Raw genomic sequence first — 25,444 nt, forward strand, 5'->3', positions numbered from 1 at the left:
AATATAGAAAATAAATTGTAAATTTGGCGCAAACATATTGTTAATAAAAGTTAACATTCAGTTTTGCAATCAATGTCTAAAATTATAATTAATATTATCAAAAATATATTTTTTTTTGATACTACTGAAAAATATCACTAGTAAAAAAACCGGATATTCCAATTTTTTTTTCAATGTATTCGCTACAACATCGTTTAGCAGAAAATATAAGGTCTATAATAAGCCACTTTACACCAATTTCTCAAGATTCACGTTTTAATAGTGATGGATTAATATCTCCTTCTGAATTTGTAGATGCTGGTGATTATACTACTTTACAATTTCCGAAGTGGAAATGGAGATCAGCTGAAAAGGGTTTCGAAGTTCCATGGTTACCAAAAAATAAGCAATATTTGTATATTCAAGATATTGCATCTAGAAAACGAATTAAAGATATAGAAACTACATATAATTGCAATGAATATAAAGAATGGACAATAGCTCATGAGATTAATTCAGATAATTTTCATAATACAAATTATACAGATACTAATATACAAAATAATTCAGTAGATATAGAATTAATGTCAAGGTTAAGAACCTATGACATTAGTATAACTTATGACAAATATTTCCAGATTCCACGTATGTGGTTATATGGTTATAATCAAGATGGTATTCCATTAGATCCAAAAGAAATAGTCCAGGATATTATGAGTGAGTATACTGAGAAAACAATTACAATTGATCCTCATCCATGCACTGGTATATCCTGCATTTCTATACATCCTTGTAAACATTCAGATATATTTAAAAAGATAGCATTAAGAAATAGAACTCCAATAAAACATGAAATGGCAATAGTCATACTACTGAAATTTTTATCATCAGTGATACCTACAATTGAACTGGACCATACTATTGACGTTAATATCTCATTATAGAAGAGGGTATATTAATTTACAATATTTGATTGCAATAAAATTTCTTTTTTTTTAAGTAAATTAAATTAATGCTTAATGCTTATTTAGTTAAGTCAAATGCACTTTCATTCTCAAAACTAGTTGAAACATTATTGGATCTAATACCTAATGTAGATGAAGTATTAAGAGACTCCAATCTAATAATGTCAGAAATTTCTACATCTTCAGTAAGAAATCTTTTTATTATTAATTTATTACAGCCTGCTATTGGGCAAACCATCTTCTTATGTTTCCCCAAATACTTCATTATTGCTTCTTTTTCAAATACATGGTTTTTACATATATTTTCCAAATTTATATTTGAATCTTTAATATATCTATGAGAAAATGGATGTTGAAATACTTGTCTTGTTAAAGAGCAAATTTTTGGCAATACTTTTCTGGTTATAGTAGATAAAGCTTCATTATTATGTAATTCACACAATTCATTTTCTTCTGAAGATTCAACTATTAAAATATTTTTTACAGCATGAGTTATACAAGTAGAGTCATTTGTATTATCAATATTATATTTAATTTCGGGATTATAAATTAATTGTTCATTACCATATAAAGAAGATTTACTCCACAGTATTAAATTTTCTAATTTCTCGACTAAGTTTACAAACAACAACTTCTCACTATTAGATAAATTTTCAGACAAATCTAAATGATCAATTGTTACTTGAATAATATCAACAGTATCTTGAATATACTGTAGATATTTCCTCAGTATTGAATTCATCTACTTAATATCAAACGTATTAAAGATATAAAATTTATAATAATAACAGACAAGTTTACCATAAAAAAAAAAAAAATTTATATAGATGGAAAACAATGTTTGGCGCAGAATATTAAGGCTTAATTATTTAAGTGACCTTTTTCACACTGGTAAGATTAAACTACTTTAGTTTGATTATTAAACTATAAGGATTTTAAGAGGAGCAGTATACTAATATAATATTCTGTATGGAAATTCAAAATTTAGATAATCATATGATCTTAATAAGGTTTAATTAGAGTTTATATTTGGTATTTTATTATTTATGGTTTATAAGAAATATATACCAAATTTGCTAATGCCTTTGCAAAACGGTATCTACTTGGAGATTTTGATTGTGCTACAAAGGTTGATATCTGTTTACATATAGCTGATATTAATGATTCCAAAGATATCAATTTCTCAATAATATCCATAACTTCCTCACTTTGGTGACTATAATATTCTGATAAACTCCAAGGTTTTGATGAAGAAATATCTGTATATGAACTCATCATTAAATATTCTGATGTATAATGGTTTTGAAATAATTCGAGTGAAATATATTTAATGAAAGTTGAAGCTAATATAGCTGATGATCCTTCTGACACTTCGCCATCTCCAAATTTAATGTGCTGGACATTTCTAAGTAATGGTGGACATTTTATATACTCAGATATCAATTCCATACGTCTAATTTTCAACTGTTGCAAAAGTGATTCTGGCAATATTGAATAATCTACTTTCGGCAATAATTGTTCCATAAAGTGATTATTAGTATTTAAGAATTTAATGTGATCAGAACTATTATCTTTATCCTGATCACTGATCTTTTTTAACGAAGAATCTAAGTCATTATTCTTTGTTTCATGTTTCTTACTCTGATCAATATCTTCCTTCTCCATCTTCTCCCTACTTTTCCATAAAGTGTTAAAGTGTGATAATGCATTTTGAGCAAAACCAGAAATATATACAGTACCTGATGATGATGACTTCATTGAAGAAAAAAAAGTCTCACTTTTACATGTAACACAAGCTTTTTCAGGATTTTCACCATCTTCATTTAGTACTTCACCAAATATATTTCGATTAAAAAGTAAATGTTGTGTTTCTGCTTCTCTCCTTATTTTTTCTAATTCCTTTGGGATAGTTGATAAAGCTGCTTCAGTAATATCCCATATTTCCTTAGGAAAATAATAACGGCACTGACACAAATACAAATAACAATTGTTAATATTCATTTGAAGTTCATTAAGTATAGAAGTATTCAATACTGTCCTAGAATTAGAAGATAATTCTATATAATTGAGATTTTGAATACCATTATTATGATCTAATATTTGGTCATTACTTTGAGAGCACTCATCATTTGTTTTAGTTACATTCAAAAGTAGTTTATTTATTTTATTTTTTGGTGATAGTTCCTTTAAATATTTCGATGATATCATAAGTGGTATGATGCAATTTAAAAAATCCTGATATGAAACAGTTTCATTCGGATTTAATATAGGAAGTAGATAATTATTTAATAATTCACATTCATCAAGATATTTTACCTCATAAAGTCTACTTTTATAATTATTTAATTTATTATCCTTGCCAGTATATTCTGTTAAATCAAAATTATTATCGACATTTTTATTATTAAAATAGATATTATAATGTGATGGCAGTATATATTCATAATTGTAAATTCCATTATTTCTATAGTTAATATTACCTTCACTATTATTTAAGATATTTTCATTATTTTCTCTGTAAAATGATGATATTTTGTTAAACTTATTTATAATGTAGTATTTATTTAATGAATTATTTCTAACTGTAAGTGGACTCATAATTGATGATGATGAGTTAATTGTATTCGAGTTTGTAAGTATAAAGGAAGAATTATCAGCCACTTTATAATTTGACAACCTATTCTTGAGTGAAGATATAGTATCGTTCCATTGTTCTTTATTAAGTATAATCTTTAATGATATTTGTAATGCTCTCCAGGATGCTCTACTTATATCCAAAATGGGATCTTCTAGCTTGACTAATAATGTCACCAGAATTTTCTGTACAAATTCCTTAATACTGTTAAGATTTTCATCTGATGTATTATTACTCCACACTTGTATTACAAGAAGTAGTATATCTAAAAGTAGTAGTAAACTTTGTAGTTCAATATTTGTTCTGTAATATCCATTTACTATTAATTCTTGAAATATCATCAATATTTCAGAAGATACAAAAAAGTCTATAATTAGTTTTTTAGCTGTATCACAAGTTTCCTGTTTTGATATGTCATATTGATCATTGTTAATTACTACTTTATTATATAGTGGAGGATGTCCAGGAATAGATTGTAATCTTACATTGCATTTACTTGCTATAATCAATACCAAATATCTAAGGGATATAATGCATTCACCTATTACCTTTATTGGTATTGTTGACAAATTTTTAGACTCTTGAAAATTTCCAAAGGAATTTTCATTACTATTATTGTCTAAAATATCTTTAATATCCGTATTTGCCTGTACACAGGAAAATGCTAGGTTAATAGTATCTATAAAACATACTTTTAGATACATTTTGATGAAATCTATTGGTAAACTTGTGTTTGATTCCAAACAGTACCAGAAATACCACTGAAAATATTTATATCCATTTTTTTGAACCAATACATTCTTGTTATCTTTAAGTATATTCAAAATCAAACTTGATAAATTGTCATTAAGTACAGATTCAGCTAGTGGATCTATCTGAAGATCTGTCTTACTTGTACTTATTTTAGTATTTATGTTGATATTACTTGATTCCTGTCTGCTAATTAAATATTCAGATGAATTTTTGCTTCCAAATTTCATTGTATTATATATACCAAGTGGAGCTGTTGCCAATATAGTGATGGCACCAACACAATGAAGAGAGTTAATCCTATTCAAAAAAGGTTTAATAAATAATATAATTGGTATAGCTATATTGGATCTGTACATGAATAGATATTCTAACAAATTCATAATACATCTATCAAACATTCCAGGTTGTGTAAGGAGTGACTGTAATTGATGAGTATCAAAATATGTTGTTAACATATCAACATCATTTGAAGCAGTAAATAGTGACCTTAATGTATCACTAGATTCTAAAGCACCCATGTTAATACATCCCATTGTAGAGCAACATCTTAGTAATAATGTGGCCATTAATTCTGGGAAATGTTTTTTTGCTAACTGTTTAATAGATGAATCGTTTGTCTTTAATAAAATACCAATAGCTAGTGTACTTGAGCGTATTAGCAAATGTTCATAAGAAAATTCAGATAAGGTGTTGCAGGTTTTTTTAGAAAATATACTATCATATTGAGTATTATTCAATATATCTGTTAAATATTTAAATGATTTTAGTAGCAAATTCCTATCACGTCCAATACAAGATATTGCTTTAGAATATATTGGATCTACCACACACTTCATACTGTTTTCTTTGTTACTATCTACTGTATCTGGATCCTTGTCTCCCAAAGAAGCTAATAAATCAACTTTTGTCCATTCATCACTATTACTATTGTGATCAGTATATAAAATATCTTCAGAATCATCAACATATTCTTGTTTCTTAATACATAGTTGGAAAATTTCAGTTGTTACAACTGAGAATTGATATGAAGCAATATTTCTGATAAGCAAATAGACATTATTCTGTAATTCTATATCAATTATTGCAGGAATTTCATTTAATAGTGATGATACAAGATTACATGCAAAGGACTCATTTTCCAAAATTTTTTTATTAATACTTAAAAGTAATCTTGTTGTTTCAACACTTGCATATGAAGTCATTTTATCAGCATCATGAAATGATGGTAGAATATGCTGACATAGTGGACGCAAACAGTACGATGGTATATACTCAGCCATTTCATGTAGTAAATTTAAGTATGTTGGTGATAGTATAATTGATGAAGTTGGTGATTTTCTTGTTGATCCAGACTCTTCAGATGAAAAATCTGATTTTAAATATAATTGTATATTTTGAGTCCATTTAGATCTTATAAAACATTCATTTATGGATTGATATGCTAATTGTTGTATTTGATAACAGGAGTCACATGCACGTCCAAGTATCAATGCTATACAATGCATCCATGCCCCCCAAGTACCTTTTGCAGTATCTTCATCCATATTGTTCAATGTTGAGGCTTGAATAATCTCAACTAAAGGTGCTTCTTTTAAAAGGTAATATACAATGTATATACATGTATAACGTAGAGTAGAGACATTTGTCGTTGCTGCTAATCCCAACAATCCCTCTAATAGATGTGTTAGTCCTATCCATGATGGCATATGAGATGTATATATAGTCATGTATAAACGGCCAAGTGATGCAAGGATCTGAAATACAGAAATCTCACCAGAAGAAAGAGTAATAGAATCTTCAACAATTGGCAACATTTCTTCTAAAAAGTATCCATTATCTAGAACAGATAAAATTTTTGATATTTCATTTTTATTAATATGATTGGGAGTATCTTGACAATATATATTTGAATCAGCTCTAAACTTTATCCTTGATGAAATAGATACTAGTAATGTTAAACATGAATTTATGACTAATGGAACAAATTGAGGCTGTAAAGGCGATGATAAGGATAATAGAGATGTAGAAGCATCTATTGAAGCCAATAGTAAATTATTGAATTGTGCTGGAGGTAATAAACTGAGTATACTCGAATAAGAAGCAATTATTTGGTTTGACTTACTCTCAACTTGGTTTGTATTTCCAGATCTAGTTGTATTATATGGGTTGACTGCTCCAAATCCATGAGAATTTACTAAATTTTTGCTAAATTGATCACTATTATAAACTGGAACTATTTGTGGAGAGTTTGTAGCTTGTATGTTGTTCAGTAGTGAATTATTTAAATTGTTTGAAATAGGCAAACTTCCAGCTGATTGGTATGATGGAGATACTGAAGATACATCTAAGGTATTTTTTTCAGATAATAAAGGTGAATTTGAATTTAGAGCTATATTTTCACTAAGTATTGATAACACTGCAAGTGTTAAATTAAATGGACCATGTGTTATGGTTTCATTATTCATATCAAAACTTGATCCTTCACCAGATAATTCGGGAGTAATTGACTTTATTTCCAGTTCATCAGCATTAATATTCCCATTGCTTAAACTTGTATCATTTGTCACTGGGAAATCACGATACCTAACCATACTTCTTATATAAGGACCAGATGGATCCGTTGGTGTCTTTTGAGAGGATATAGAACTAGTTGCACTATATGGCATACCCGATGCAGCAGTTAATAGTAATGTGGAATTTAATGGTATAGGAGGTAATTCAATAGTTATTGGGAAGACCAGAATTGTGAGTATATATGGAAAAACTTTATCACGAAATTTACTAAATATTTCGATTGTATTTTCATTAAAACTGTTCTTCTTAAATTCACTAGAAGATTTTCCCGAGATCAAATTTAATCTAGCTGAAATTGTTAATGCAGTATCATAATCGCACGATATTGTGCGATAGGCAACTTGTATTGCTCGCAGTGCAGAATATTGCAGTGTTACTTCCTTTTCATCCTTTATTGCACATTCCAAAACTTGCAGCATCCGTTTAATAGTTTCTATTGCAGAATTGCACAATAACAGAGGTGCTTCACCCAGGCAGTGTCCAATCCCCATTATAAGGGTTGAACGCAACTGCTCCGCTTGAACAACAGCCAAGGATTTCCCAAAAAAGCTAAATGCACCTGATCGTTTGTTTGCAGCTTCAGACTTTACTAGTTTAAGCAAGTACTCTGAAACTACAATGAAATTGCTCTGGTGATTTGATGCATATCCCAAGCACCTACCACAACTTCTCTGTAGTGCTACTGAACTTAATCCAATTGCAGATGAAAAACTTTGAATATCCATTGTTCCTAAATTGAAAGCTTGCATATATTCTAATTTTTTCTTTATTTCCCTCTTATTATCTTGAATATCAGAGTTACTAGCTGAATTATCATTACCTAGATTATTAGTATTAGTTTCTAAATTTGCCATATCAGGTATAAATAAACCATCCATTATTGTCATTATAAATTTGCCACGCATCATATGCAAATTCTTACCTAATATTGGGTTTATTGAAGCTGATGAAGATCCTATTTCCCTAATCAATAAACCAAGTAGTGAATACATACCAGCTCTTTGAAATTCAGTAGGTGGGTCTGAGTATTTTTGAACTCTATCGTTTCTAATATCCTTACACGCTGAAAAAAGTGCAATAAGCAAATTTGAAAGTAATGTAGATATAACTGAGTTATTTTCATTTGGTATATTTTCAATAGAATTGGAGTCATATTCAACATTATTTAATTCAGATGAGTCACCTGAAATCCCAGATAATATAAAAGAAATACATTCGTCGACCAAAGGAAACCATGCATCTATATTAATTGGTAACATAGAGTGAATACCCAGTTCATCACTTACTTTTGCATCTGTATCTTCCTGCAATAAGTTAAATGTAATATCTGCTGTTTTCCTTTTGTTCAGTGAAATAGATTCCATAAAACTAATGATACTTTGTAACCTTTCACTTGGTACACAAGCCCAGAGGCAACTTGGTGATGAATGTATCATAGGTGCAATCCACTGTAAACACTGCAGTGACCAATAAGCTAAATTTCCATTATATACATATGGATCATGTAAGTACATACATAGCCAAATAAATATCTTGTATGGATCACATATATTTAAATACCTTGCATGTTGATACTCAAATGCACTAAAGAAAATAGCAGGGTTAGATGACTTTTTGTATAGTGTGAAGCATGATTTAGATAAAGATTCACATACAGTTGGCATTGCTGAGCCTAACTTTGGATGATTCACTGCATCGATAAGTAATGGCCATAGTAACTCTGGTACTAGAGTTGTCAATGTTTCAGTTAGTAGCTCTTTTGCATTATTTCTAATATCCCATAAACTTGGTGGATATATTATTGGAATATTTACTTCTTGGTTATTCTTTAAAATAGAATAATTCTTTATGTGATCAGCTTTATAACGTTGTATATGTCTTTTGTGCTCAGATAGTGCCTTGCTCTCTTGAACAGCCAATAATCTTAAAAAGTAAGTAAGCATTTCAGCTGAGAAAGGTGAAGGTACAACCCACAAACCCTCATTATTTGATGTTGTAAAACTCTTATTTTTATCTCTACTGATATTCTCAGCAATGGTAGATCCAATATGAAGATAACCATATTTTGCTAACTCACATATTAGCTCACATAGCAAGTAGGCAATGCAATAATCCAATCCTTGTTCTAAAGTTGTGCGAGCTATCCTATACAGCAGACATCCAATAGCTGAACTTGAAGTTTCGTGAACTGTGATAGAACTTAGATAAGAAGTTTCCTTCACAGGGATATCTTTAACTATGTACCTTAGTATCAACATAGAAGATAACCGATTCGCTGATTTCAAGTCAATATTATCGTGCAAAAACGTTACAGTATCTTCCATAATTGCCTCTTTCTGAATTAATGTTTTCCAGCATGATATTAGTTCATTATGGGTCATTACTATATCATGAAATACTGAGGGGGTCCAAACTTGATCACTAAAATCATCTTGAGTATTAATAAATCCCTTCTCAAGAGCTTTATTTATCGCATCATCATGAGAATGATAGCCAGATAGTAACACTACACCATATAGTCGATGAAATATTGCACAATACTGAAGTAAAACGTTGTGTAGTGAATGTAATGTAGATTTATCCATAAATATTTGTGGGCAGACAATATAACACCTACTTATAAATAATCTAAATCCAGATAAAATAGAGTAATGCAATGATATTGCAATAGTATCTGATTTACTTGTCAGTAAAGGGGTTATTGCACTAAATGCAGCTGCGTGAAATTGTCTCCATCTAATTGTTGAAGTATTATTAGGTAATAAATCATTACATTCAATTAGCTTATTTGATTCACTAAATATATTCGATATAATTGGAAAGTATTTATTACGTTTACTTAGTAAAGAATTAAGAATTTGTAGGTAAACCAAAAGTAATTTTGGAGAATGTTGAATTAGTTGTTGATCATCAATAACTTGTGCTAAGTGTCCAAGAGTTTCTAAGGTTGGGAAAGATAAATAAAATGCCTCTTTATCTTTCTGAATTGTTGGAACCCAATCATTTAATAATGCATCAAAAGCTGTACCAATTAATCCTGCATACATATTTCTTTCAGATATATTGCATCTTATGGCATCTGCAACATCTGCAAGGCAACGAACCAATTCTACCTTTGAATTACTAATTATTGATGATACCTTATATACTGAATCTGAATTTGCAGCTTTATGGAGTAGTGAAAGTAAATTCATAATAATATCATGACCCTTAGCACACAATGTAATTGGTAAGATTTTTGAAATTGCAGATATTGATATTAAAATAGAGGAAATTCCACCAGATATTACATTAATGCGATTATCATCAATTACTGAAAGTAACATATCAACTAGATCTTCCGGTATTAATAGTGATAAACTTAGTAGTACTTGAAGTAAAGCAACTCTTCTAGAATCACTTTGTTTTAGACAGATATATTCATTTAAAATAAAAGTTGCCAAATTATTTAAATTGCTACCATCATCTTCAGTATAATTATCTGATATAGATTCTTTTTTAACTGTATAGCTTGAGAGGATAAAAGCTAATAGCCTTAGTAGACTGATTTGGTGATTAATTGATATATGACTAACTTGTAGAAATGATATAATTGCATTTGAAGCTAAGATAACAAAATGTGATGTATTTTCGCTATTTGCAAAATCTACCACCGTTGAATAAACAGATGCCTCGGTTGCAAGATCACAGCTGTCTAAGGAATCTAACAAACAAAATAAGATTTCAGCTGAATCAATACCTGGAGATGACATTTTCAATCCAATCGTATTGAAAAATTCCCCTTATTGCAGTAATTGTAGATGCCCTTAATAATAATGGTTCATTAATTTATGTTAGAAAAAATTTGTTGATCTGTTAAGCAGAAAGTGTATAGCAAGGCTAAACGTATAAAGCGGTTATTTGCCAGAATCGGTATAACGGTACATCACCGGTATGTACCCCTTGCAATTTTATTTATCCAGATAATATTCTACATGCAAAAAATTTTTAAATGAAATTATAAACTTAAATTTCGTATATTTCCTAAAATTTTGAATTCGTAAATAAAGGGGTATTTCATTATAATCAAACTTTAATATATTTATAAATAATATTTGTTAGATTAACCAACATATTTGAAGTGTTATTAACTAAAGTATGTAACCTATGAATACACTAATTTTAGATAAAATTTACAATTTAAATGATACATTGTTCTTAATACTTTATAACACCGATACATTACTTTAATATTTACTGTAGCCGCTACCGCTAATAATAAAATATACCAATATTGTTTCTAATTGACAAAGAATGAAGATTATTTCTAGTGCAGATATTTCTCTAGATGATGAAGTATTTATAAAATTTAGATTATCTAATTATATTCATGATTCTTTAATTTGGCAGGACTGTATTTTAAATAAAACTAACTTTAACAATGAAGAAATTATAAAAAACTTATCGAAGATACTTTGTGATAGTAACCTTATTATTGAACCCTTCAACTTTGAAGGTTCAAACTTATTTTCGTGTTCACTAATGCTAGGAGATGAACCTTTTCAACTTACATTTTCATTTGGAGGAGTTATTCTTAAAGAAAATGATATTAATTCATATGAAAGAAAATTTATTAATCTCATATGCACGGAAACAATTGGCCATGATATTACAACAAATAAACTCAAAGTAAGAAGACCTGTTGGCTTAATTAATTCAAAGATTTTAGGATTTATAGATTTTTTTGGTAAGGATAATGTAAATTATTCAGCCAGGTATGTACTCAGATTAGCATATATAAAAGTTATTGCTCTAACAAGATTATATGGAACCAATATTCCAATTTATATCTACGAAGGTAGCAATTACATTATAAAAGTACAAATAGTAACACTTCAAAACCCCACGGTCTCCTATGAGTTAATTCATATAGATTTACTAAGTAAATTTATAGGTAAAGAACATTATTTGTATACCTTAGAGACATGGTATAATCACTGGAATCAAATAGTTGACAGTAATGTAATTGAATATTTTACAAAGTCTCATTCAATTATAATACCCAGTAATTTGAAATGTAAACATATTAAAAATGAAACGAAAGATATAAAAGGTGATAAGATAAGTTCTGATGGAAGTATGAATTCTCTTTTTGATACTACATCAGGATTAAATAATAATCAGGTAGATCAAAGTATGGATGAGTTAAATGAGGAAATAATTAAACTAACAGATAGCATTGATTCTCAAGCACCAGAGCTAATGAAATTGAATTATGATAAGGCTAATGAAGTAAATAGTGAAATAATGGAGAAAATAAGTAATGTGGAATTTAAAAGGAGTAGGAAAAGTAGAAAAAAAGAAAAGAAATTATTAGATCTAAATAAAAATAACCTTTTTTGTGTTAACATAGAAGATAAAAAAGTTAGCAAGGTAAATTCCGATGATATTGTGGAGAGATTACTAAAACAACAAGCTTCACATTTACTATTATCATGAAGAAAATTAATATAATTTATTAATGTTTACATCATTACGCGTGATTATACATCACATTTTGTTAACGAGATCGTATTAATAAAATTTTCCGCCTCATAACTATTTTATATTGCATGTTATTCATTTTATAATTAATAAATAAAAAGGAAGATAGATCACTTTGGATTATACTGAATAATATGAATATTTCTAAAATACTTTTCATATATTCAATAGCTTTTGTCAATTTTATAACATGTATATACAATCAAGATTACAATGAAATACTTCCTAATAATGATTATGATGTAATAATAATTGGTGCAGGTGCTTCAGGATGTGTCATGGCAAATGTTTATGCAAATAAAGGACTTAAGGTACTACTTCTCGAAAGAGGTGGCCCACGCCCTGAGCATCCTACTACGTTGTATACTAGCGGGGTACCAGGTGTGATAACTGATGAATCAGTTAGTGAGGCAATAACAACTTCTAATGGAACTCTTTTAAACGTTGCAAATGTTATTGGTGGTGGAACTAGTATTAATGGTGGATTCTACGTACAACCCTCATTTAACTTTATGAAGAAAACTATTGAAAGAAGTGAAGCAAAATTTGATGAGGGAGTATACAATGAAGCTATAAATATTATTCAAAACTCACAACTTTTAAGTAAAGATAATAAATTAGATGGGAATTTCCCGAAATACCTATTCGAATATATTTCACAAATGCCTGACTTTAGAAATTCTAATCCAAATCCATCATATACTGCTGTGAATAATAGCGTATTTGTGACAGTATCAGAATTTCATGGAAATATTAGAAATTCAGCAGATATATTTTTATCTCATGATAATATTCAAATATTACCTTATTCTGTAGTTGAGTCTATAAGTTTTAATGTAACTGAAGATAATCATAATCCTTATAGCTTAAAGAAGAAGATTTCTGCAGACTGTATAATGGGAAAGATGCGTTCTAAAAAAGATGGATACTTAAGTGTAAATTCTGGGAAGACTCATCGCACTCTTTACTATAACTCTGGACCTAAATTTAGGATTTGTATTAAGAAACCGAATGCTTTCATAATGTTAGCAGCAGGTGCTGTATACTCACCAGCTATATTAATGAAAAGTGGTATTGGTCCAACAAATATTATGAATAAATATGGTATCCAACCAATGAAGATTTTAGAGCAAGTTGGAAGGAATTACCATGATCACTTACAATTTGGCTTATTTGGAATATTAAAAAATCAAAATGAACCAATATCAATACAAAAAATTTATGCTTATAGTAACTGTACCTATTATATCCCAGATCCTCCAACTTTACAAGATGAACTTAAACTCTTCCATCACCATAAACAATGTAGTTATACAAATATACATTACCATCATAAATATAATAATTTTACTGTTAATCAACAGAACTTTGATTCACTATTTTCACCTATAAACTTTCCACTTTTTGGGGATAATGATCTCATCTCTCATAATCCAAACATAAACGAAAACTCAAAATGTTATTCAACTATATTAGATGAAGTTTCAGGAGGATTATGGGCACCATTTGCAATATCTCAAATTATCTACAGAAAAGGTAAACAAACAAACAATCCATTATTGACATATTTAGCAATAAATATGAGAGAAAAAATATTAGATGCAGTGAATAAAAATAGTACGGTCATGTTAGATACCAAATTCAATGTATTATTAGATCCTATACAACAATGTTTAAGTAATGGTGCTGCAACAATATCTTTTATAACCCAACCAAAAAGCCGTGGCTATATTACATTGGACAAAGATGGTCTACCAGAAATAAAAAGTGCTGACTTTGCTGATCAAAGTGATATTGAAGCTGCAATAGTTGGTATGAAAAATATTATTGATATTATGACTTCAGATATGATTGGAAATTTATTTCAGGAAGAGCTTGATTCTTGTATTTTACCTTTAAGAAATATGTGGAATTCATTTTCTTTGTTTAGTGGCATAGAAGCATCTCTCATTAATACCGTCCAAATGCAGCGAGTAATCCCTGCATTTATTCCACCAATACCAAGTATTATTAATGATAAAACTATCTTTGAATTAGTTAAAGAATCATATTCAACAATATGGCATCCTACAGGTACCTGTGCATTGGGATCTGTTGTTGACGGTAACTTTACAGTTAGAGGTATATCAAATCTTAAAATTGGAGATGCTTCAATATTCCCAGAAATATCTGATGTTAGCCCACTAGGATCAGTTCTAGTAATGGCAGCATATGTAGCTTTGAAGACATCAGCTAACTAACTATTAGGTAAACATTCATTTCTTATTCAACTGAAAAGAAGTAAATTTGTTAATATAAAATATTTAACTAATGGAAATGTTATATATTGTGAATTATAAAGTCATCAAATCCATCCATTTTAAATTTTATACTATAAAATCAACTAGTAACACTTTCTTTATGATTAACTATAGCTCGAATATCTCATCTAAATTTGTATGCGGTTTCTGAAATTATTCTTATAAAGATATTAATCAGAAAAATATCTCTACACTTTAAAGTATATTTAAATTTATAATTTATTGATTTCCTTAAAATGAAGAAAATATATTTAACCCTTTTAACTTTTCACATCTTATCTTATATTTCTAATTCTCAAAATACAGAAGTTGTTAACTCTACTGAAAAAAAAACTCTCGAATTTTATCCTCTTGTACCAAATTATTTCAATGATACAACTTTCAATAATACAACTCAAGGGGGACTTATTAAGGGAATAATCCAATGGGAGAAATTCTTCTTAGATGGTACAAATAGTATATTGTATGGCTATGGTCAATTGCATAATTATATTTTTAATGCAACAAAAACTTATGTGCTACCTTTTTTATTATTCCCATCAAATTTCTTGTTAAATAGAAAGTCTAAAAACTCTACAAAATTTCAAGTCAATAGATATTATGAAGATATTAATAATATTAATATAACTAAGAACCATGCAAATCAAACTCATCTTTTAAATCCAAATATCCCAATAAAAAAATATAAGGTTACAAATATCCCATTAAATTATATATCCAGAAATTGTACTAACTCAAAACCTCATTTAAGAGGAAATAATTCTACCTATATAAATTTACTTCAAGAACCCCTATTTGTCAATAATTTCAATCTAACACAAAGTGTATATAACATCTCGGAATCAAATCTAAAAAATGAAAGATCTCTTCAATTTATCATGCCTCCTGATTCATTATTTCCCGATATAACTGATTCAAATATGATGAGTGAATGGGGATCTAATCAATATTGGTTTCTTCAAAATCAAGATCCTTGTATGCAAATAATCCAAAATCAAAATCAAAATCAAAATGATATTTCTCAAGTAAATAGTGATTCTCAGTATACTTCCAGCAATCTATTTGGAATATTCTCTTAAACTTCAAAACATTCATTTTTAGTTTTCTTTCTATTTACAATCATTGATAAGTACCTTGTAAATATCCTTATATTGTATAAGATCATCTCCAAGACTATGCATTAATATATCGAGAAATTCCATAAATATCATATTATTTTTATCTGAACAAACTGAAGGAGATTTTGCTCTCTCTAAAATACTTGCTAATGCTGATATACGGTCACCGGAGTCATTAATTGTCTGTAAAATATCTAATAAGAAACAGTTCTTATCCAATATATCTCGGATCTTTAAATTATTCCTTATTCTTATCTTATCTTCCTCTGTTAATATATCGTCTTTTGATGTATAATCCAGTTTCTCAACTTTATCTACATATTTTTTTTTATTACTATTAATATCTTTAAGATTATTATGCTTACATTCATCTGTGTTATGATTGCTGAAACATTTTGAAGAACAAAATATCTTATTACAACAGCGAAACTTGTAAATTCCTCTATTTATTCGACATATTATACAAATTTCTGGGTTTAAAGATATGGTATCTTCATTAATATTGCAGTATTGTAAATAGTTCTCTCTTATTTCCTTATTTCCACTAGAGTTACATCTAATATCTATGTTAGTTATTTTCTTCTCTATACCTGACATGTTTTTTTAAAATGAAATTATTTTATCCCTAAATATTAATCTCCTTATAAAATAATGAAAATATCACTCCGAATTTTACCGCCTAACATAAAATTCAAAATGAAAAGTTAGGAGATATTAATATTAAATATTTAAATTTCTTAAATAACCTTAATTAAAGTAATCTAAGATATTATATATTAATTTTTTTATAATTTTTGTAAATATTACCTATAGAAATATATAATTATACTATAATGTACTAATTTATTGTTCGGTATTATTATTACTAAATATTTTTTCTACTAATATAGATCTAGTATTAACTATATTAATATCGAAGATATCTTAATTATTTGTAGATTTTATTTTTACAATGAATCTAGATTGTATACAATAATATCTTGCATAGATGTATATACATGTAAATTGATTGCACTATAAAAATGACTTTTTTAAGTAGTGACAACTACTAAAAACTATTTAACATTAATATATCGTAGCTATTTAAAGATTCTTTCCTTTAGTAACCTATGGCGGCTAATTGCAAATACTAAAGATGTGATGTGTTATTAACGATAGGAATTTATACTCTTAATAATATAAATCTTAAAATTATAGCTAATATAAGAGTAGCTATTAGATAGAAATTAGATAGTTGATATTTTCTTTAATTATGACTAGGCAATTACTTAAAAGAGTCCCAGTATTAATAATAGGATGTGGACCAGTTGGAATGTCATTAAGTAACTTATTAAATAATTTTAAGATTAAGAATATAATAGTGGATCAAATTAGTAATTTTTCAAAAGATCCAAAAGCCCATTATATTTCGAATAGATCTATGGAAATACTAAGATTTTGTGGAGATTTAGATAAAACTGTGACTATACTTCAACCTTCACTTGAAGAATGGAGAAGAATTTCATACATAAGGAATTTTTGTTATAATGGTGTACTAGGGGTAAGAGATGATTTCGAAGGTTGTTATACATATAATAAAACTTACTATGAAAAATTTAGTCCATCTAAAATTGCACATTTTAGTCAAAGTAAGTTGAATCAAATATTATATAATAATATAAAGAATGATTGTGAAATAAAATTGAATACGAAGTGGATTGGATATGAGTATATTAACAAAAAAATTGGTGATTATTTTTTAACAAATAGTATAAAATCTATAGTAAAAGATATTAAAACTGGTAATATAATACATATTGAAAGTGATTTTTTAATTGGTGCAGATGGTGCTAAGAGTTCAATAAGAAGAGCTATTGGTAGGAAATATGAAGGAATTAAATCATTACAAAAGCTTATAAATATCCATTTTACATGTAAAGAGTTAGGATCTATATGCCGAGATGGTAAATTTAAGAATCCTAGAGAAATAGATGATAAAGATATATCACTATCAAAAGATATTTATACTAGTAGTATGCTTTATTTTATTTTGAATCCAAAAGTTATTGGTATTCTAGTATCACATAATTGTGATGAAGGGAATTTCGTGATGCATATTCCAGTTCTAGAAAATGAAATACCATTTATAAAAGAAAAATATAAAGAAGTTTACATAAAGGATCTTATAAATAGCCTATGTGAATTACCTTTAAATAATATAAAAATTCACTCTGTTAATTTGTGGAATATGTCTGCTGAAGTTGTTGATTCTTTTACTGATTTTTCAGGTAGAATAATTTTAGCTGGTGATGCAGCTCATAGATTACCACCTTCAGGTGGTTTCGGTTTAAATCTTGGATTACAAGATATTTTAAATTTAAGCTGGAGAATAGCTTTAATTATTCAATTATTTAACAAGAAAGGAATGGAAAAAATAGGTGTAATTGAAAATAAAATACTTAGATATATGATGAACGAGTATAACTTAGAACGAAGGCAGCATGCTATGTATGCTTGTTCTAATTCTGTTGCAAACTTTTATAGATCTCAGTATATACCTCAATATATTGGATTAAATTGGAAATTAGCTAGTAATTTGGGAAAGATGATAAATATAGTATCTTCGTTCGTACCGAATTCATCAATATTACAAGATTTTTGTAATAATATAGTTACCTCAATTACTGATATTGGTTTAAATCAATATTCTAATTTATTAAATAATGGATCAGAATTTAAAAGAAAATTAAATGTAATAAATGTAAGTTAATAATAATAAGAATTTAAAGATATATGAAATATAATAATTTAGAAATGAACATTATCAGATTTCATATTTTTAATTTAATATTTTAGAAATATATAAAATCCAATGAAAAAAGTTTATCATTAAATTATAGAGGCCTTGATCTATCATATTCATACAATTATCTAAATTTGAATGATGATATTAATGTTAAAATAAAAGAATCTATAATTATACCAAAGTCTCCTTTTAAATATAGTCCAAGCTGTCTTTTAGGTTTAAGAATTCCTCATGAATATATTTATACACATTTAGATGGCAATACTGTCTTGCGTTTATCTACAGTTGATATTCCAATGTTATTTTGTTCAAACGAACCAAGACATATAATTATTACATTTGACAATGAAATGTAAGCTTTTAATTCCTTTATCCTTATAGTATTTTTACAAAAGAAATATTTTTTTTTTTTAATATTGTAATATTAGGTTTAATAAGATTGCTGAAGATTTAGATAAAGTAAATGGTATTATTCCTTATAATATTATACTATGGGATTCAAAATATATAGAAGATGAACGAAATATCATAAATATATCAAATGAGTTTAATATAATGACAAAAAATAAAAATAAAATATCAGTTTGGACTTCACTAGATATAAGGAAGAGGTATATAAATTTTATAGATACAATTCCTATATACTTACTTGATTCTCTAAATAATAACACTAAAAATAGAGCAAATCTAGAATATGAACAAGATATTTGTGAGAAAAACAATATAGAATGTATAAATAAGCTGGTAATTTTAATTAGACCAGATGGACATATAAAAGAAATTTTTAATTACAATAGAGAAATCAGATCAAAATATAACAAAGAAAACTTAATAAAACATCTTAAGATATAAAAAAATTAATATATATCCTTATATATATTATAGGATAATATGCTAATTAAAAGTATAAATTAATAAAGATATTTAAAAATTTTTCCTAGCTAATTTATCATTTATTTGAAAACTGTTGAATTTTGGCTTTTTAGTTCTTAAATAGTTAATAATCTGTTTAGCTAATTCTAAAGACTGTAATATAGTTGACGAAATATCACCTTTACTATTAGAGCTCATCCAACCAGAATGAAACACAGGAGGAGCACCTAAATTTAACTGTTCTTTATATTCATCACTATATAAATTGCTCCCAAAGTATACTTGGCGGATATCAGGCTTAAATCCAGTAGAAATAATCAAAAGTTGACAAGGTAAAAAGCTTTTCTTATTATAAATATGAGTTACTTTCTGGTTAAAAGGTGAACCTATTAATTCATTACGGACAAATTCAACTCCAGATATAAATGGCATTTTAACTAAATTATTCTCTTCCCTTTTCAATTTCATATCTTTTGTAATAATGTTTATTGGTGATTGTAGATATTTGAATATTACATTTATTTTGGAAGGATCTTGGTTTCCTGCAGTTTTATATTCTAAATAATTTTCAACCATCTTATACATCATATCTTTTATCTTATTTAATCTCCTCGGATTTATATTTCTTGAAGTAAGTTCTACAACACTCGATTCATTTTGAGATAGTATGAAATCTTCCTTAGACATCATTACTCTAATATTATTATATCTTGAATTTAATGTAGATTTATATATAAAACGTCTTAATTCTGATGTAGTAAAAGAAGTTTGTACCCATCCTCTACGACCTATTACATAAATATTGTTAAATAATGGAGATTCCAACAATTTACAATCAAAAAGTCTCATATAATGTGGGTTTACATATTTGTTTTCTTTCAATTCGTTATAATTATAAAACGACATTAATCGTGCTATATCTAGTGAAACATTCCCATTTCCAATAATAATAGCATTACGATCATTTGAACTTGTAATTATTGATCTTTTCAAGTCATCAATAGAGTATCCATAATTCTGTGATTTTGCAATAAATTTTGTGGTTTCAGATTGATTATTATATTTGGATAAGTTTGTCCCTTTTGTTTGTGCTATTTCTACTTTCGATGTTGAATCTAAATTTGTTTCTATCTCTTCTATTGGGAATTTCAAGTTGTAATATAGTGGCATATATCTTGAGTTTGTTTGACTACCACATAACATTTCTTTAAAATAAGGGTGAGAATTATAGAAAAGTACCCAATCTCTAGCTGGAAATATCCCCCCAACTTTCTCATTGATTAATTTGTTATTATATGAATTAACCTTTATATGTAATTTTAGAGATATATAATCTTGGCATCCACCTACAGCAAGAATTACTACATCATATAAATCTCGAATATCTTTCAATGTCAAATCATGCCCAACAGTTATATCACCCCAAAACTTGACTATGTCAGGATATTTCCTAAATAATGAATAATCTAATTCATTCATCATGTCCTTTATATCAGTATTATCAGGAGCCACCCCATATCTTATTAAACCATATGGTTTACTGTGAGAATCTATTATATCAATTTTTATAGGAATATTATAAGTCCATGATTCTTTTATTAGACCCTTGGCAACATAACATCCAGAAGGTCCAGAACCAATAATACAAATATTAAAATAACTCCTTTTAAGATGTAAACAATTTAGAACTAGACATGTTCTTCTACTGTATAATTGTCTTGCATAGCCAAATGGGAATCTAATCATTTTCTGTGATACTCGATAATCGATAGTCTACAAAAGCTTGCAAATATCCGCCAAGTATTGCATAAACCCGCTCAAAGCCTATAAAGTAGAAACATTAAATTTACATCATTCGAATATTTTAAAATTTATATAAAATCTAAAATATAAGACAAATTTTATCAATATATCTATATCTCGACAATTTTTTTTATTTGCAGAGATGACCTATAAGTAAGCTTAATAAAAGTTATAATTTTTTGATACAAAAATCACTATAAACCACATTTCCATATATTATCATTGAATAGATAGTTACTACTATAACTAGTAAATCCCAAATAAACTAGTTTATTATAGTCACTATTATACTATCACCTTGATATTTTAAAGACAAATTCCATGTCAAAAGTAACTTTTTTAAATTGTAGTAATTGTATTAAATTATATAATAATTTGCATGCATGCATGCAAATATTACTGGTCGTTTTGTATGCTAACCTATTGCTCATTTATTGTCATCTATTATATTTAGAAATGTCTTGGTAGATGTTAGTGCATTTGAAAATTGGCTATATGTTAGAAAATTGACTTTAATATGAGGATAATCACTATCAAACATCTTTTTCACCTCATTAGCAGAGTTTTGATCTCCACACATGGATACTGTACTGCACTGCATGCTATTCAAAATATTCCTGGGTAAAAGTAAAGGTAAATATCTTTTTGCAACTCGATTAATATCGTCCATTGTGACTTTTGAAAATTGAGATATCATGTACTCATCATAAGAGGGTGGTATTCCATAGTTTAGATTAGAACTAATATCTTTTCCCCATTTGGAAAAGCTCTTATGATCAGATATAAAGTTTAAAGCTGCATATCTCTTAGCAGTATCTAAATCAATATATTTATCGCATGATTCAATCATATCTTCTAATAAGTCCCAAGTGGTAACTAAACATCTAGCAAGTGATGTTGATTCACAAATACAATTGAATAGTTTTCCAGTAACTAAACAAATTGAAAAAGAACCAGAGTATGCAATTCCACTTCCACGGATAAGTTTAAATAGTGGACCATCATCATGCCAAAAATAATCAACTAGTATACAAAGAGCAGGTATATTTGGATTATAGAAGTGAGTCTCATTTGGTAAAAAAGTCCCATCCAGAGAGTATATATTTGCAGTCTGTATCACACATGAAGAGCTTACACTGGGTAATTTAAGGAATATAATATTTCCATACTTTTTTAATGGCATATCAATATTATTTTTACCTAGATTTTGACTAGTCTGTAATGGCATTAAAGTGGGAATCAAATTCCATGGGAGTGATAGATTAAGATTTGAGTATTTTAAAGATGAAACTGCCACAAGTTTTTTTTTCACTTCACAATCTTCTTTTATTGGTATAGATATTTGGTTAGATTTATTTCCATGAAATGGTATACTGCCTTTAGGTATTAAGTACCTTGGGAGATTATTAGGAGTACAGTGTTTAGGGGCAATTACAAAAAATAAGAATTTGTTTCTTACATTGCTTGAAAAGAAAGAGTCAATAAGAAGTTCATAAGTACTAATAATATCAGCCAAATATTTTTCAGGTGATGATAATATGTATTTTACTATTTTCTCAGTACAAGGAATGCTAGATAAATTTAAAGAAGAATTGGAACTATAACATAGAGCATTTGATACTGAAGTAGCAATTGTAACTTCATCAAGTTTCATATCACCAATAGTACTTTTAAGACGTCTGGATATTGTAGATATTCTAGAGGATGTAATATCCATTCCACAAATCCCACTCAATATTAATATACAAGATTCGCAAATATATTCAATTGAAGTTGTCCAATTTATTTCAATCTGGTTAGTAATAGTTGTAAACTCCATCAAAGAGTTATTTCCAATGCTGGCATTGTGATGTATGCAAAATGTAGAAAGTAGCTGATCAAATTTATCAAATTCAACATAGGAACCATATTCTGGAATTTTCGGTAAATATATATGATTTGTATAACTTGTATTAACTTTGTCACAAGGCTCAACAATATTAACAGATGTCTGAAAGAAGAGCTCAACAATAAGAGTAGTGAGAACTCGTTGATATGGAGTGAAATAGTCTGGAATGTTAAACTTAATTTGTAAATGGGCAAATTTTGAAGTAGGAGAATCTAATAAACAATATGTACAGTAAAAATCTTCATCTAAAACTTTAAAATTTACTAAATTATCGGATGGATTATTAAGTATATTAAGGGTGCTTATTTCTTTTTTACTACTACCAGAATCCTTGGAATTTTCATCCAAATATTTCAAGTTATTTCTGCATGATGTATTGTTTCCTATATTAGTATAAATGCAAGCTTTATTAAGAGAAACCTCGGTAAATTTTGATAGCTCAAAAGACTCAATAATATGCATTGGTGGCATTTGTTTACTATTGTATTCAATAGCATCTTGAATTTGCTTCTTATTTTTAAGTAACCCTTCACTTTTTAGTAAATTAATATTTTGGAGTTTCTTTTCTCTATATTGATTTTCAGTAAATTCAGTAGCTTTTAAGCTTGGAACAAACTTAATGCAATTAAAGCTATCAGGATTAAAAAATTTCCTCAATAACATCAACCAATACTTTGAATCCTTTTCTAATAGGCCTTTATAAATAAAATGAAAATTACATATACTATTCAATAACTCAGGTTTCATACTATAAGCAACAAAACCAATTAATTGTTCATTAATTATACTAGGACCTTTATTTTCAAGTGAAGATAGATACTCGTAATAAAGTCCTTCAGTTTTACATCTAATCCTATCCAAATCAAAATTCTCTTCTTTCTGACTTTCAATAAGGATTTCTTTTGCTGTACTTATGGCTAAATCGAAATAGTCAAGATTAACAGATTCGAGTGAAATATAGTGGTAACGATATCTATTAGATATATTTTCTATATCTATGTCAGAGCAAATTCCAAGCTTATCCACTAACTTCTTGATAAATAGAGATTCATTTCCAATACACAGATAATGAAGTAGACATGAAACTGCAGCTGTCTCTTCAAGATTTTCATATTTACCAATTAGCCATGTCATAAAAATATATCCCATTTCCTCATCTTCACTAGAATATGGAATAGTTACTTCTATAGGAGATTCTCTTTTTGGGATCTCCATAAAGTATTGTGGACGATTAGCTAGAGAAATCTTTGGTATTTTATTTAAATGATGCTTTTCACTGGGCTCTATTTGTGATGTATGTTCTACATAAATATTCTTCTCTGTATTAAGTGTGTCTAACTCCATACACTTATATGTCCTGTCAATACACTTCTGAATAATACTGAATATTTGTGAGTTATCAATATTGTTACCAGAAATAAAAACAAATGCATTATTCCATTTATAATATTTTTCATGATACTTTTTAATATCCTCTAACTTCAAATTCATAAGGCTTCTAGTTATTCCTGAGCATGGAAATATATACGGTGAACCCCCATTATGTTCAGATATTATTTTATTGTATAATCCAAATGGATCATTCTTATCATAATTATTGTGATTTAAGCTTGAGGAAGAACCTAAGTTAATATTTGATACAGAACTCATATTCAAGTCACAATATGTATAAAAAGGAACCAAACTATCAATAACTCCATGAATATTCTTTTCACTAGCAGTTATTTCAGAATATACGACCCCATGATATTCGCCATTTTCATCCATGTGAACAACCTCTGTTAAAAAGTTTTCTTGGGAGAATTTAGGCATGATTACATGATCCAGAAATATTTCCATTAAAGTATAAAGCCCATCATCTCCAATGCATTCCAAAACATACGATGTATAATCGTAATGAGTGAATGCATTAACTACTGGAACAAGAAATCTATTTGCAATTTTTGTAATTATTCCATTATATGGAAAATTTTCGCTTGCAAAAAATAACATATGCTCAAGTGCATGGGGTATTCCCATATCGTTATAAGGTTCAGTTATAAAGGTTACGCTGAAGTTTCTATATGGAGGCCCAGTCTTGAGATTTTCCTTCATTAAAACTACAACTAGTCCACTATTGTGTTGGTAAAATTCCAGCCTTGCATAATCTTCTATATTTAAAGATTCTATTAAACAGAAGTTAGTATTCATACTCATTTCAATTGTTAAATTCACTTCGAAATATTTTAAATAACCAGCTATGTTTTGT

At 28.0% G+C, this 25,444-nt stretch overlaps 10 protein-coding genes across 10 annotated transcripts, besides 19 other annotated features; 5 read left to right on the forward strand and 5 right to left on the reverse strand.

Annotated features, from left to right (window-relative positions):
• Nucleotides 1-77: 77 nt before the first annotated feature.
• Nucleotides 78-117: a sequence feature (AT_rich).
• Nucleotides 118-173: 56 nt separating this feature from the next.
• On the forward strand, nucleotides 174-923 carry CMU_026650 (autophagocytosis associated protein, putative; the record flags this gene model as incomplete). The annotated part of the gene is made up of 1 exon (XM_002139970.1): nucleotides 174-923. One exon carries the CDS (start codon nucleotides 174-176, stop codon nucleotides 921-923), a length of 750 nt encoding a protein of 249 aa, XP_002140006.1.
• A 33-nt stretch (nucleotides 924-956) lies between these two features.
• Nucleotides 957-993: a sequence feature (AT_rich).
• A 9-nt stretch (nucleotides 994-1,002) lies between these two features.
• CMU_026660 (uncharacterized protein) lies at nucleotides 1,003-1,686 on the reverse strand (the record flags this gene model as incomplete). The annotated part of the gene is made up of 1 exon (XM_002139971.1): nucleotides 1,003-1,686. The coding sequence occupies one exon, from the start codon at nucleotides 1,684-1,686 to the stop codon at nucleotides 1,003-1,005; it is 684 nt and encodes a 227-aa protein (XP_002140007.1).
• A 17-nt stretch (nucleotides 1,687-1,703) lies between these two features.
• Nucleotides 1,704-1,732: a sequence feature (AT_rich).
• A 14-nt stretch (nucleotides 1,733-1,746) lies between these two features.
• Nucleotides 1,747-1,770: a sequence feature (AT_rich).
• A 218-nt stretch (nucleotides 1,771-1,988) lies between these two features.
• CMU_026670 (uncharacterized protein) lies at nucleotides 1,989-10,658 on the reverse strand (the record flags this gene model as incomplete). Its single annotated transcript, XM_002139972.1, has 1 exon — nucleotides 1,989-10,658. One exon carries the CDS (start codon nucleotides 10,656-10,658, stop codon nucleotides 1,989-1,991), a length of 8,670 nt encoding a protein of 2,889 aa, XP_002140008.1.
• Nucleotides 3,275-3,298: a sequence feature (AT_rich).
• Nucleotides 3,339-3,367: a sequence feature (AT_rich).
• Nucleotides 10,659-10,884: 226 nt separating the features above from the next.
• Nucleotides 10,885-10,919: a sequence feature (AT_rich).
• Nucleotides 10,920-10,977: 58 nt separating this feature from the next.
• Nucleotides 10,978-11,002: a sequence feature (AT_rich).
• A 197-nt stretch (nucleotides 11,003-11,199) lies between these two features.
• Nucleotides 11,200-12,384, forward strand: CMU_026680 (uncharacterized protein; the record flags this gene model as incomplete). Its single annotated transcript, XM_002139973.1, has 1 exon — nucleotides 11,200-12,384. One exon carries the CDS (start codon nucleotides 11,200-11,202, stop codon nucleotides 12,382-12,384), a length of 1,185 nt encoding a protein of 394 aa, XP_002140009.1.
• Nucleotides 12,385-12,386: 2 nt separating this feature from the next.
• Nucleotides 12,387-12,408: a sequence feature (AT_rich).
• A 98-nt stretch (nucleotides 12,409-12,506) lies between these two features.
• Nucleotides 12,507-12,529: a sequence feature (AT_rich).
• Nucleotides 12,530-12,563: 34 nt separating this feature from the next.
• CMU_026690 (GMC oxidoreductase family protein) lies at nucleotides 12,564-14,669 on the forward strand (the record flags this gene model as incomplete). Its single annotated transcript, XM_002139974.1, has 1 exon — nucleotides 12,564-14,669. The coding sequence occupies one exon, from the start codon at nucleotides 12,564-12,566 to the stop codon at nucleotides 14,667-14,669; it is 2,106 nt and encodes a 701-aa protein (XP_002140010.1).
• Nucleotides 14,670-14,930: 261 nt separating this feature from the next.
• Nucleotides 14,931-14,953: a sequence feature (AT_rich).
• A 12-nt stretch (nucleotides 14,954-14,965) lies between these two features.
• CMU_026700 (uncharacterized protein) lies at nucleotides 14,966-15,808 on the forward strand (the record flags this gene model as incomplete). The annotated part of the gene is made up of 1 exon (XM_002139975.1): nucleotides 14,966-15,808. The coding sequence occupies one exon, from the start codon at nucleotides 14,966-14,968 to the stop codon at nucleotides 15,806-15,808; it is 843 nt and encodes a 280-aa protein (XP_002140011.1).
• Nucleotides 15,336-15,356: a sequence feature (AT_rich).
• A 30-nt stretch (nucleotides 15,809-15,838) lies between the features above and the next one.
• Nucleotides 15,839-16,444, reverse strand: CMU_026710 (uncharacterized protein; the record flags this gene model as incomplete). The annotated part of the gene is made up of 1 exon (XM_002139976.1): nucleotides 15,839-16,444. One exon carries the CDS (start codon nucleotides 16,442-16,444, stop codon nucleotides 15,839-15,841), a length of 606 nt encoding a protein of 201 aa, XP_002140012.1.
• Nucleotides 16,445-16,558: 114 nt separating this feature from the next.
• Nucleotides 16,559-16,675: a sequence feature (AT_rich).
• Nucleotides 16,676-17,099: 424 nt separating this feature from the next.
• Nucleotides 17,100-19,484, forward strand: CMU_026720 (FAD binding domain-containing protein; the record flags this gene model as incomplete). The annotated part of the gene is made up of 3 exons (XM_002139977.1): nucleotides 17,100-18,587; nucleotides 18,683-18,984; nucleotides 19,061-19,484. 3 exons carry the CDS (start codon nucleotides 17,100-17,102, stop codon nucleotides 19,482-19,484), a joined length of 2,214 nt encoding a protein of 737 aa, XP_002140013.1.
• Nucleotides 17,488-17,509: a sequence feature (AT_rich).
• Nucleotides 18,559-18,695: a sequence feature (AT_rich).
• Nucleotides 19,028-19,059: a sequence feature (AT_rich).
• Nucleotides 19,479-19,568: a sequence feature (AT_rich).
• Nucleotides 19,557-21,251, reverse strand: CMU_026730 (uncharacterized protein; the record flags this gene model as incomplete). Its single annotated transcript, XM_002139978.1, has 1 exon — nucleotides 19,557-21,251. One exon carries the CDS (start codon nucleotides 21,249-21,251, stop codon nucleotides 19,557-19,559), a length of 1,695 nt encoding a protein of 564 aa, XP_002140014.1.
• Nucleotides 21,252-21,363: 112 nt separating this feature from the next.
• Nucleotides 21,364-21,398: a sequence feature (AT_rich).
• Nucleotides 21,399-21,664: 266 nt separating this feature from the next.
• Nucleotides 21,665-21,685: a sequence feature (AT_rich).
• A 50-nt stretch (nucleotides 21,686-21,735) lies between these two features.
• On the reverse strand, nucleotides 21,736-25,392 carry CMU_026740 (peptidase M16 inactive domain-containing protein; the record flags this gene model as incomplete). The annotated part of the gene is made up of 1 exon (XM_002139979.1): nucleotides 21,736-25,392. One exon carries the CDS (start codon nucleotides 25,390-25,392, stop codon nucleotides 21,736-21,738), a length of 3,657 nt encoding a protein of 1,218 aa, XP_002140015.1.
• Between the last annotated feature and the right edge of the window lie 52 nt (nucleotides 25,393-25,444).

This window comes from Cryptosporidium muris, genomic scaffold (assembly GCF_000006515.1).
Source record: "Cryptosporidium muris RN66 scf_1106632353999 genomic scaffold, whole genome shotgun sequence".
NCBI lineage: Eukaryota > Apicomplexa > Conoidasida > Eucoccidiorida > Cryptosporidiidae > Cryptosporidium > Cryptosporidium muris.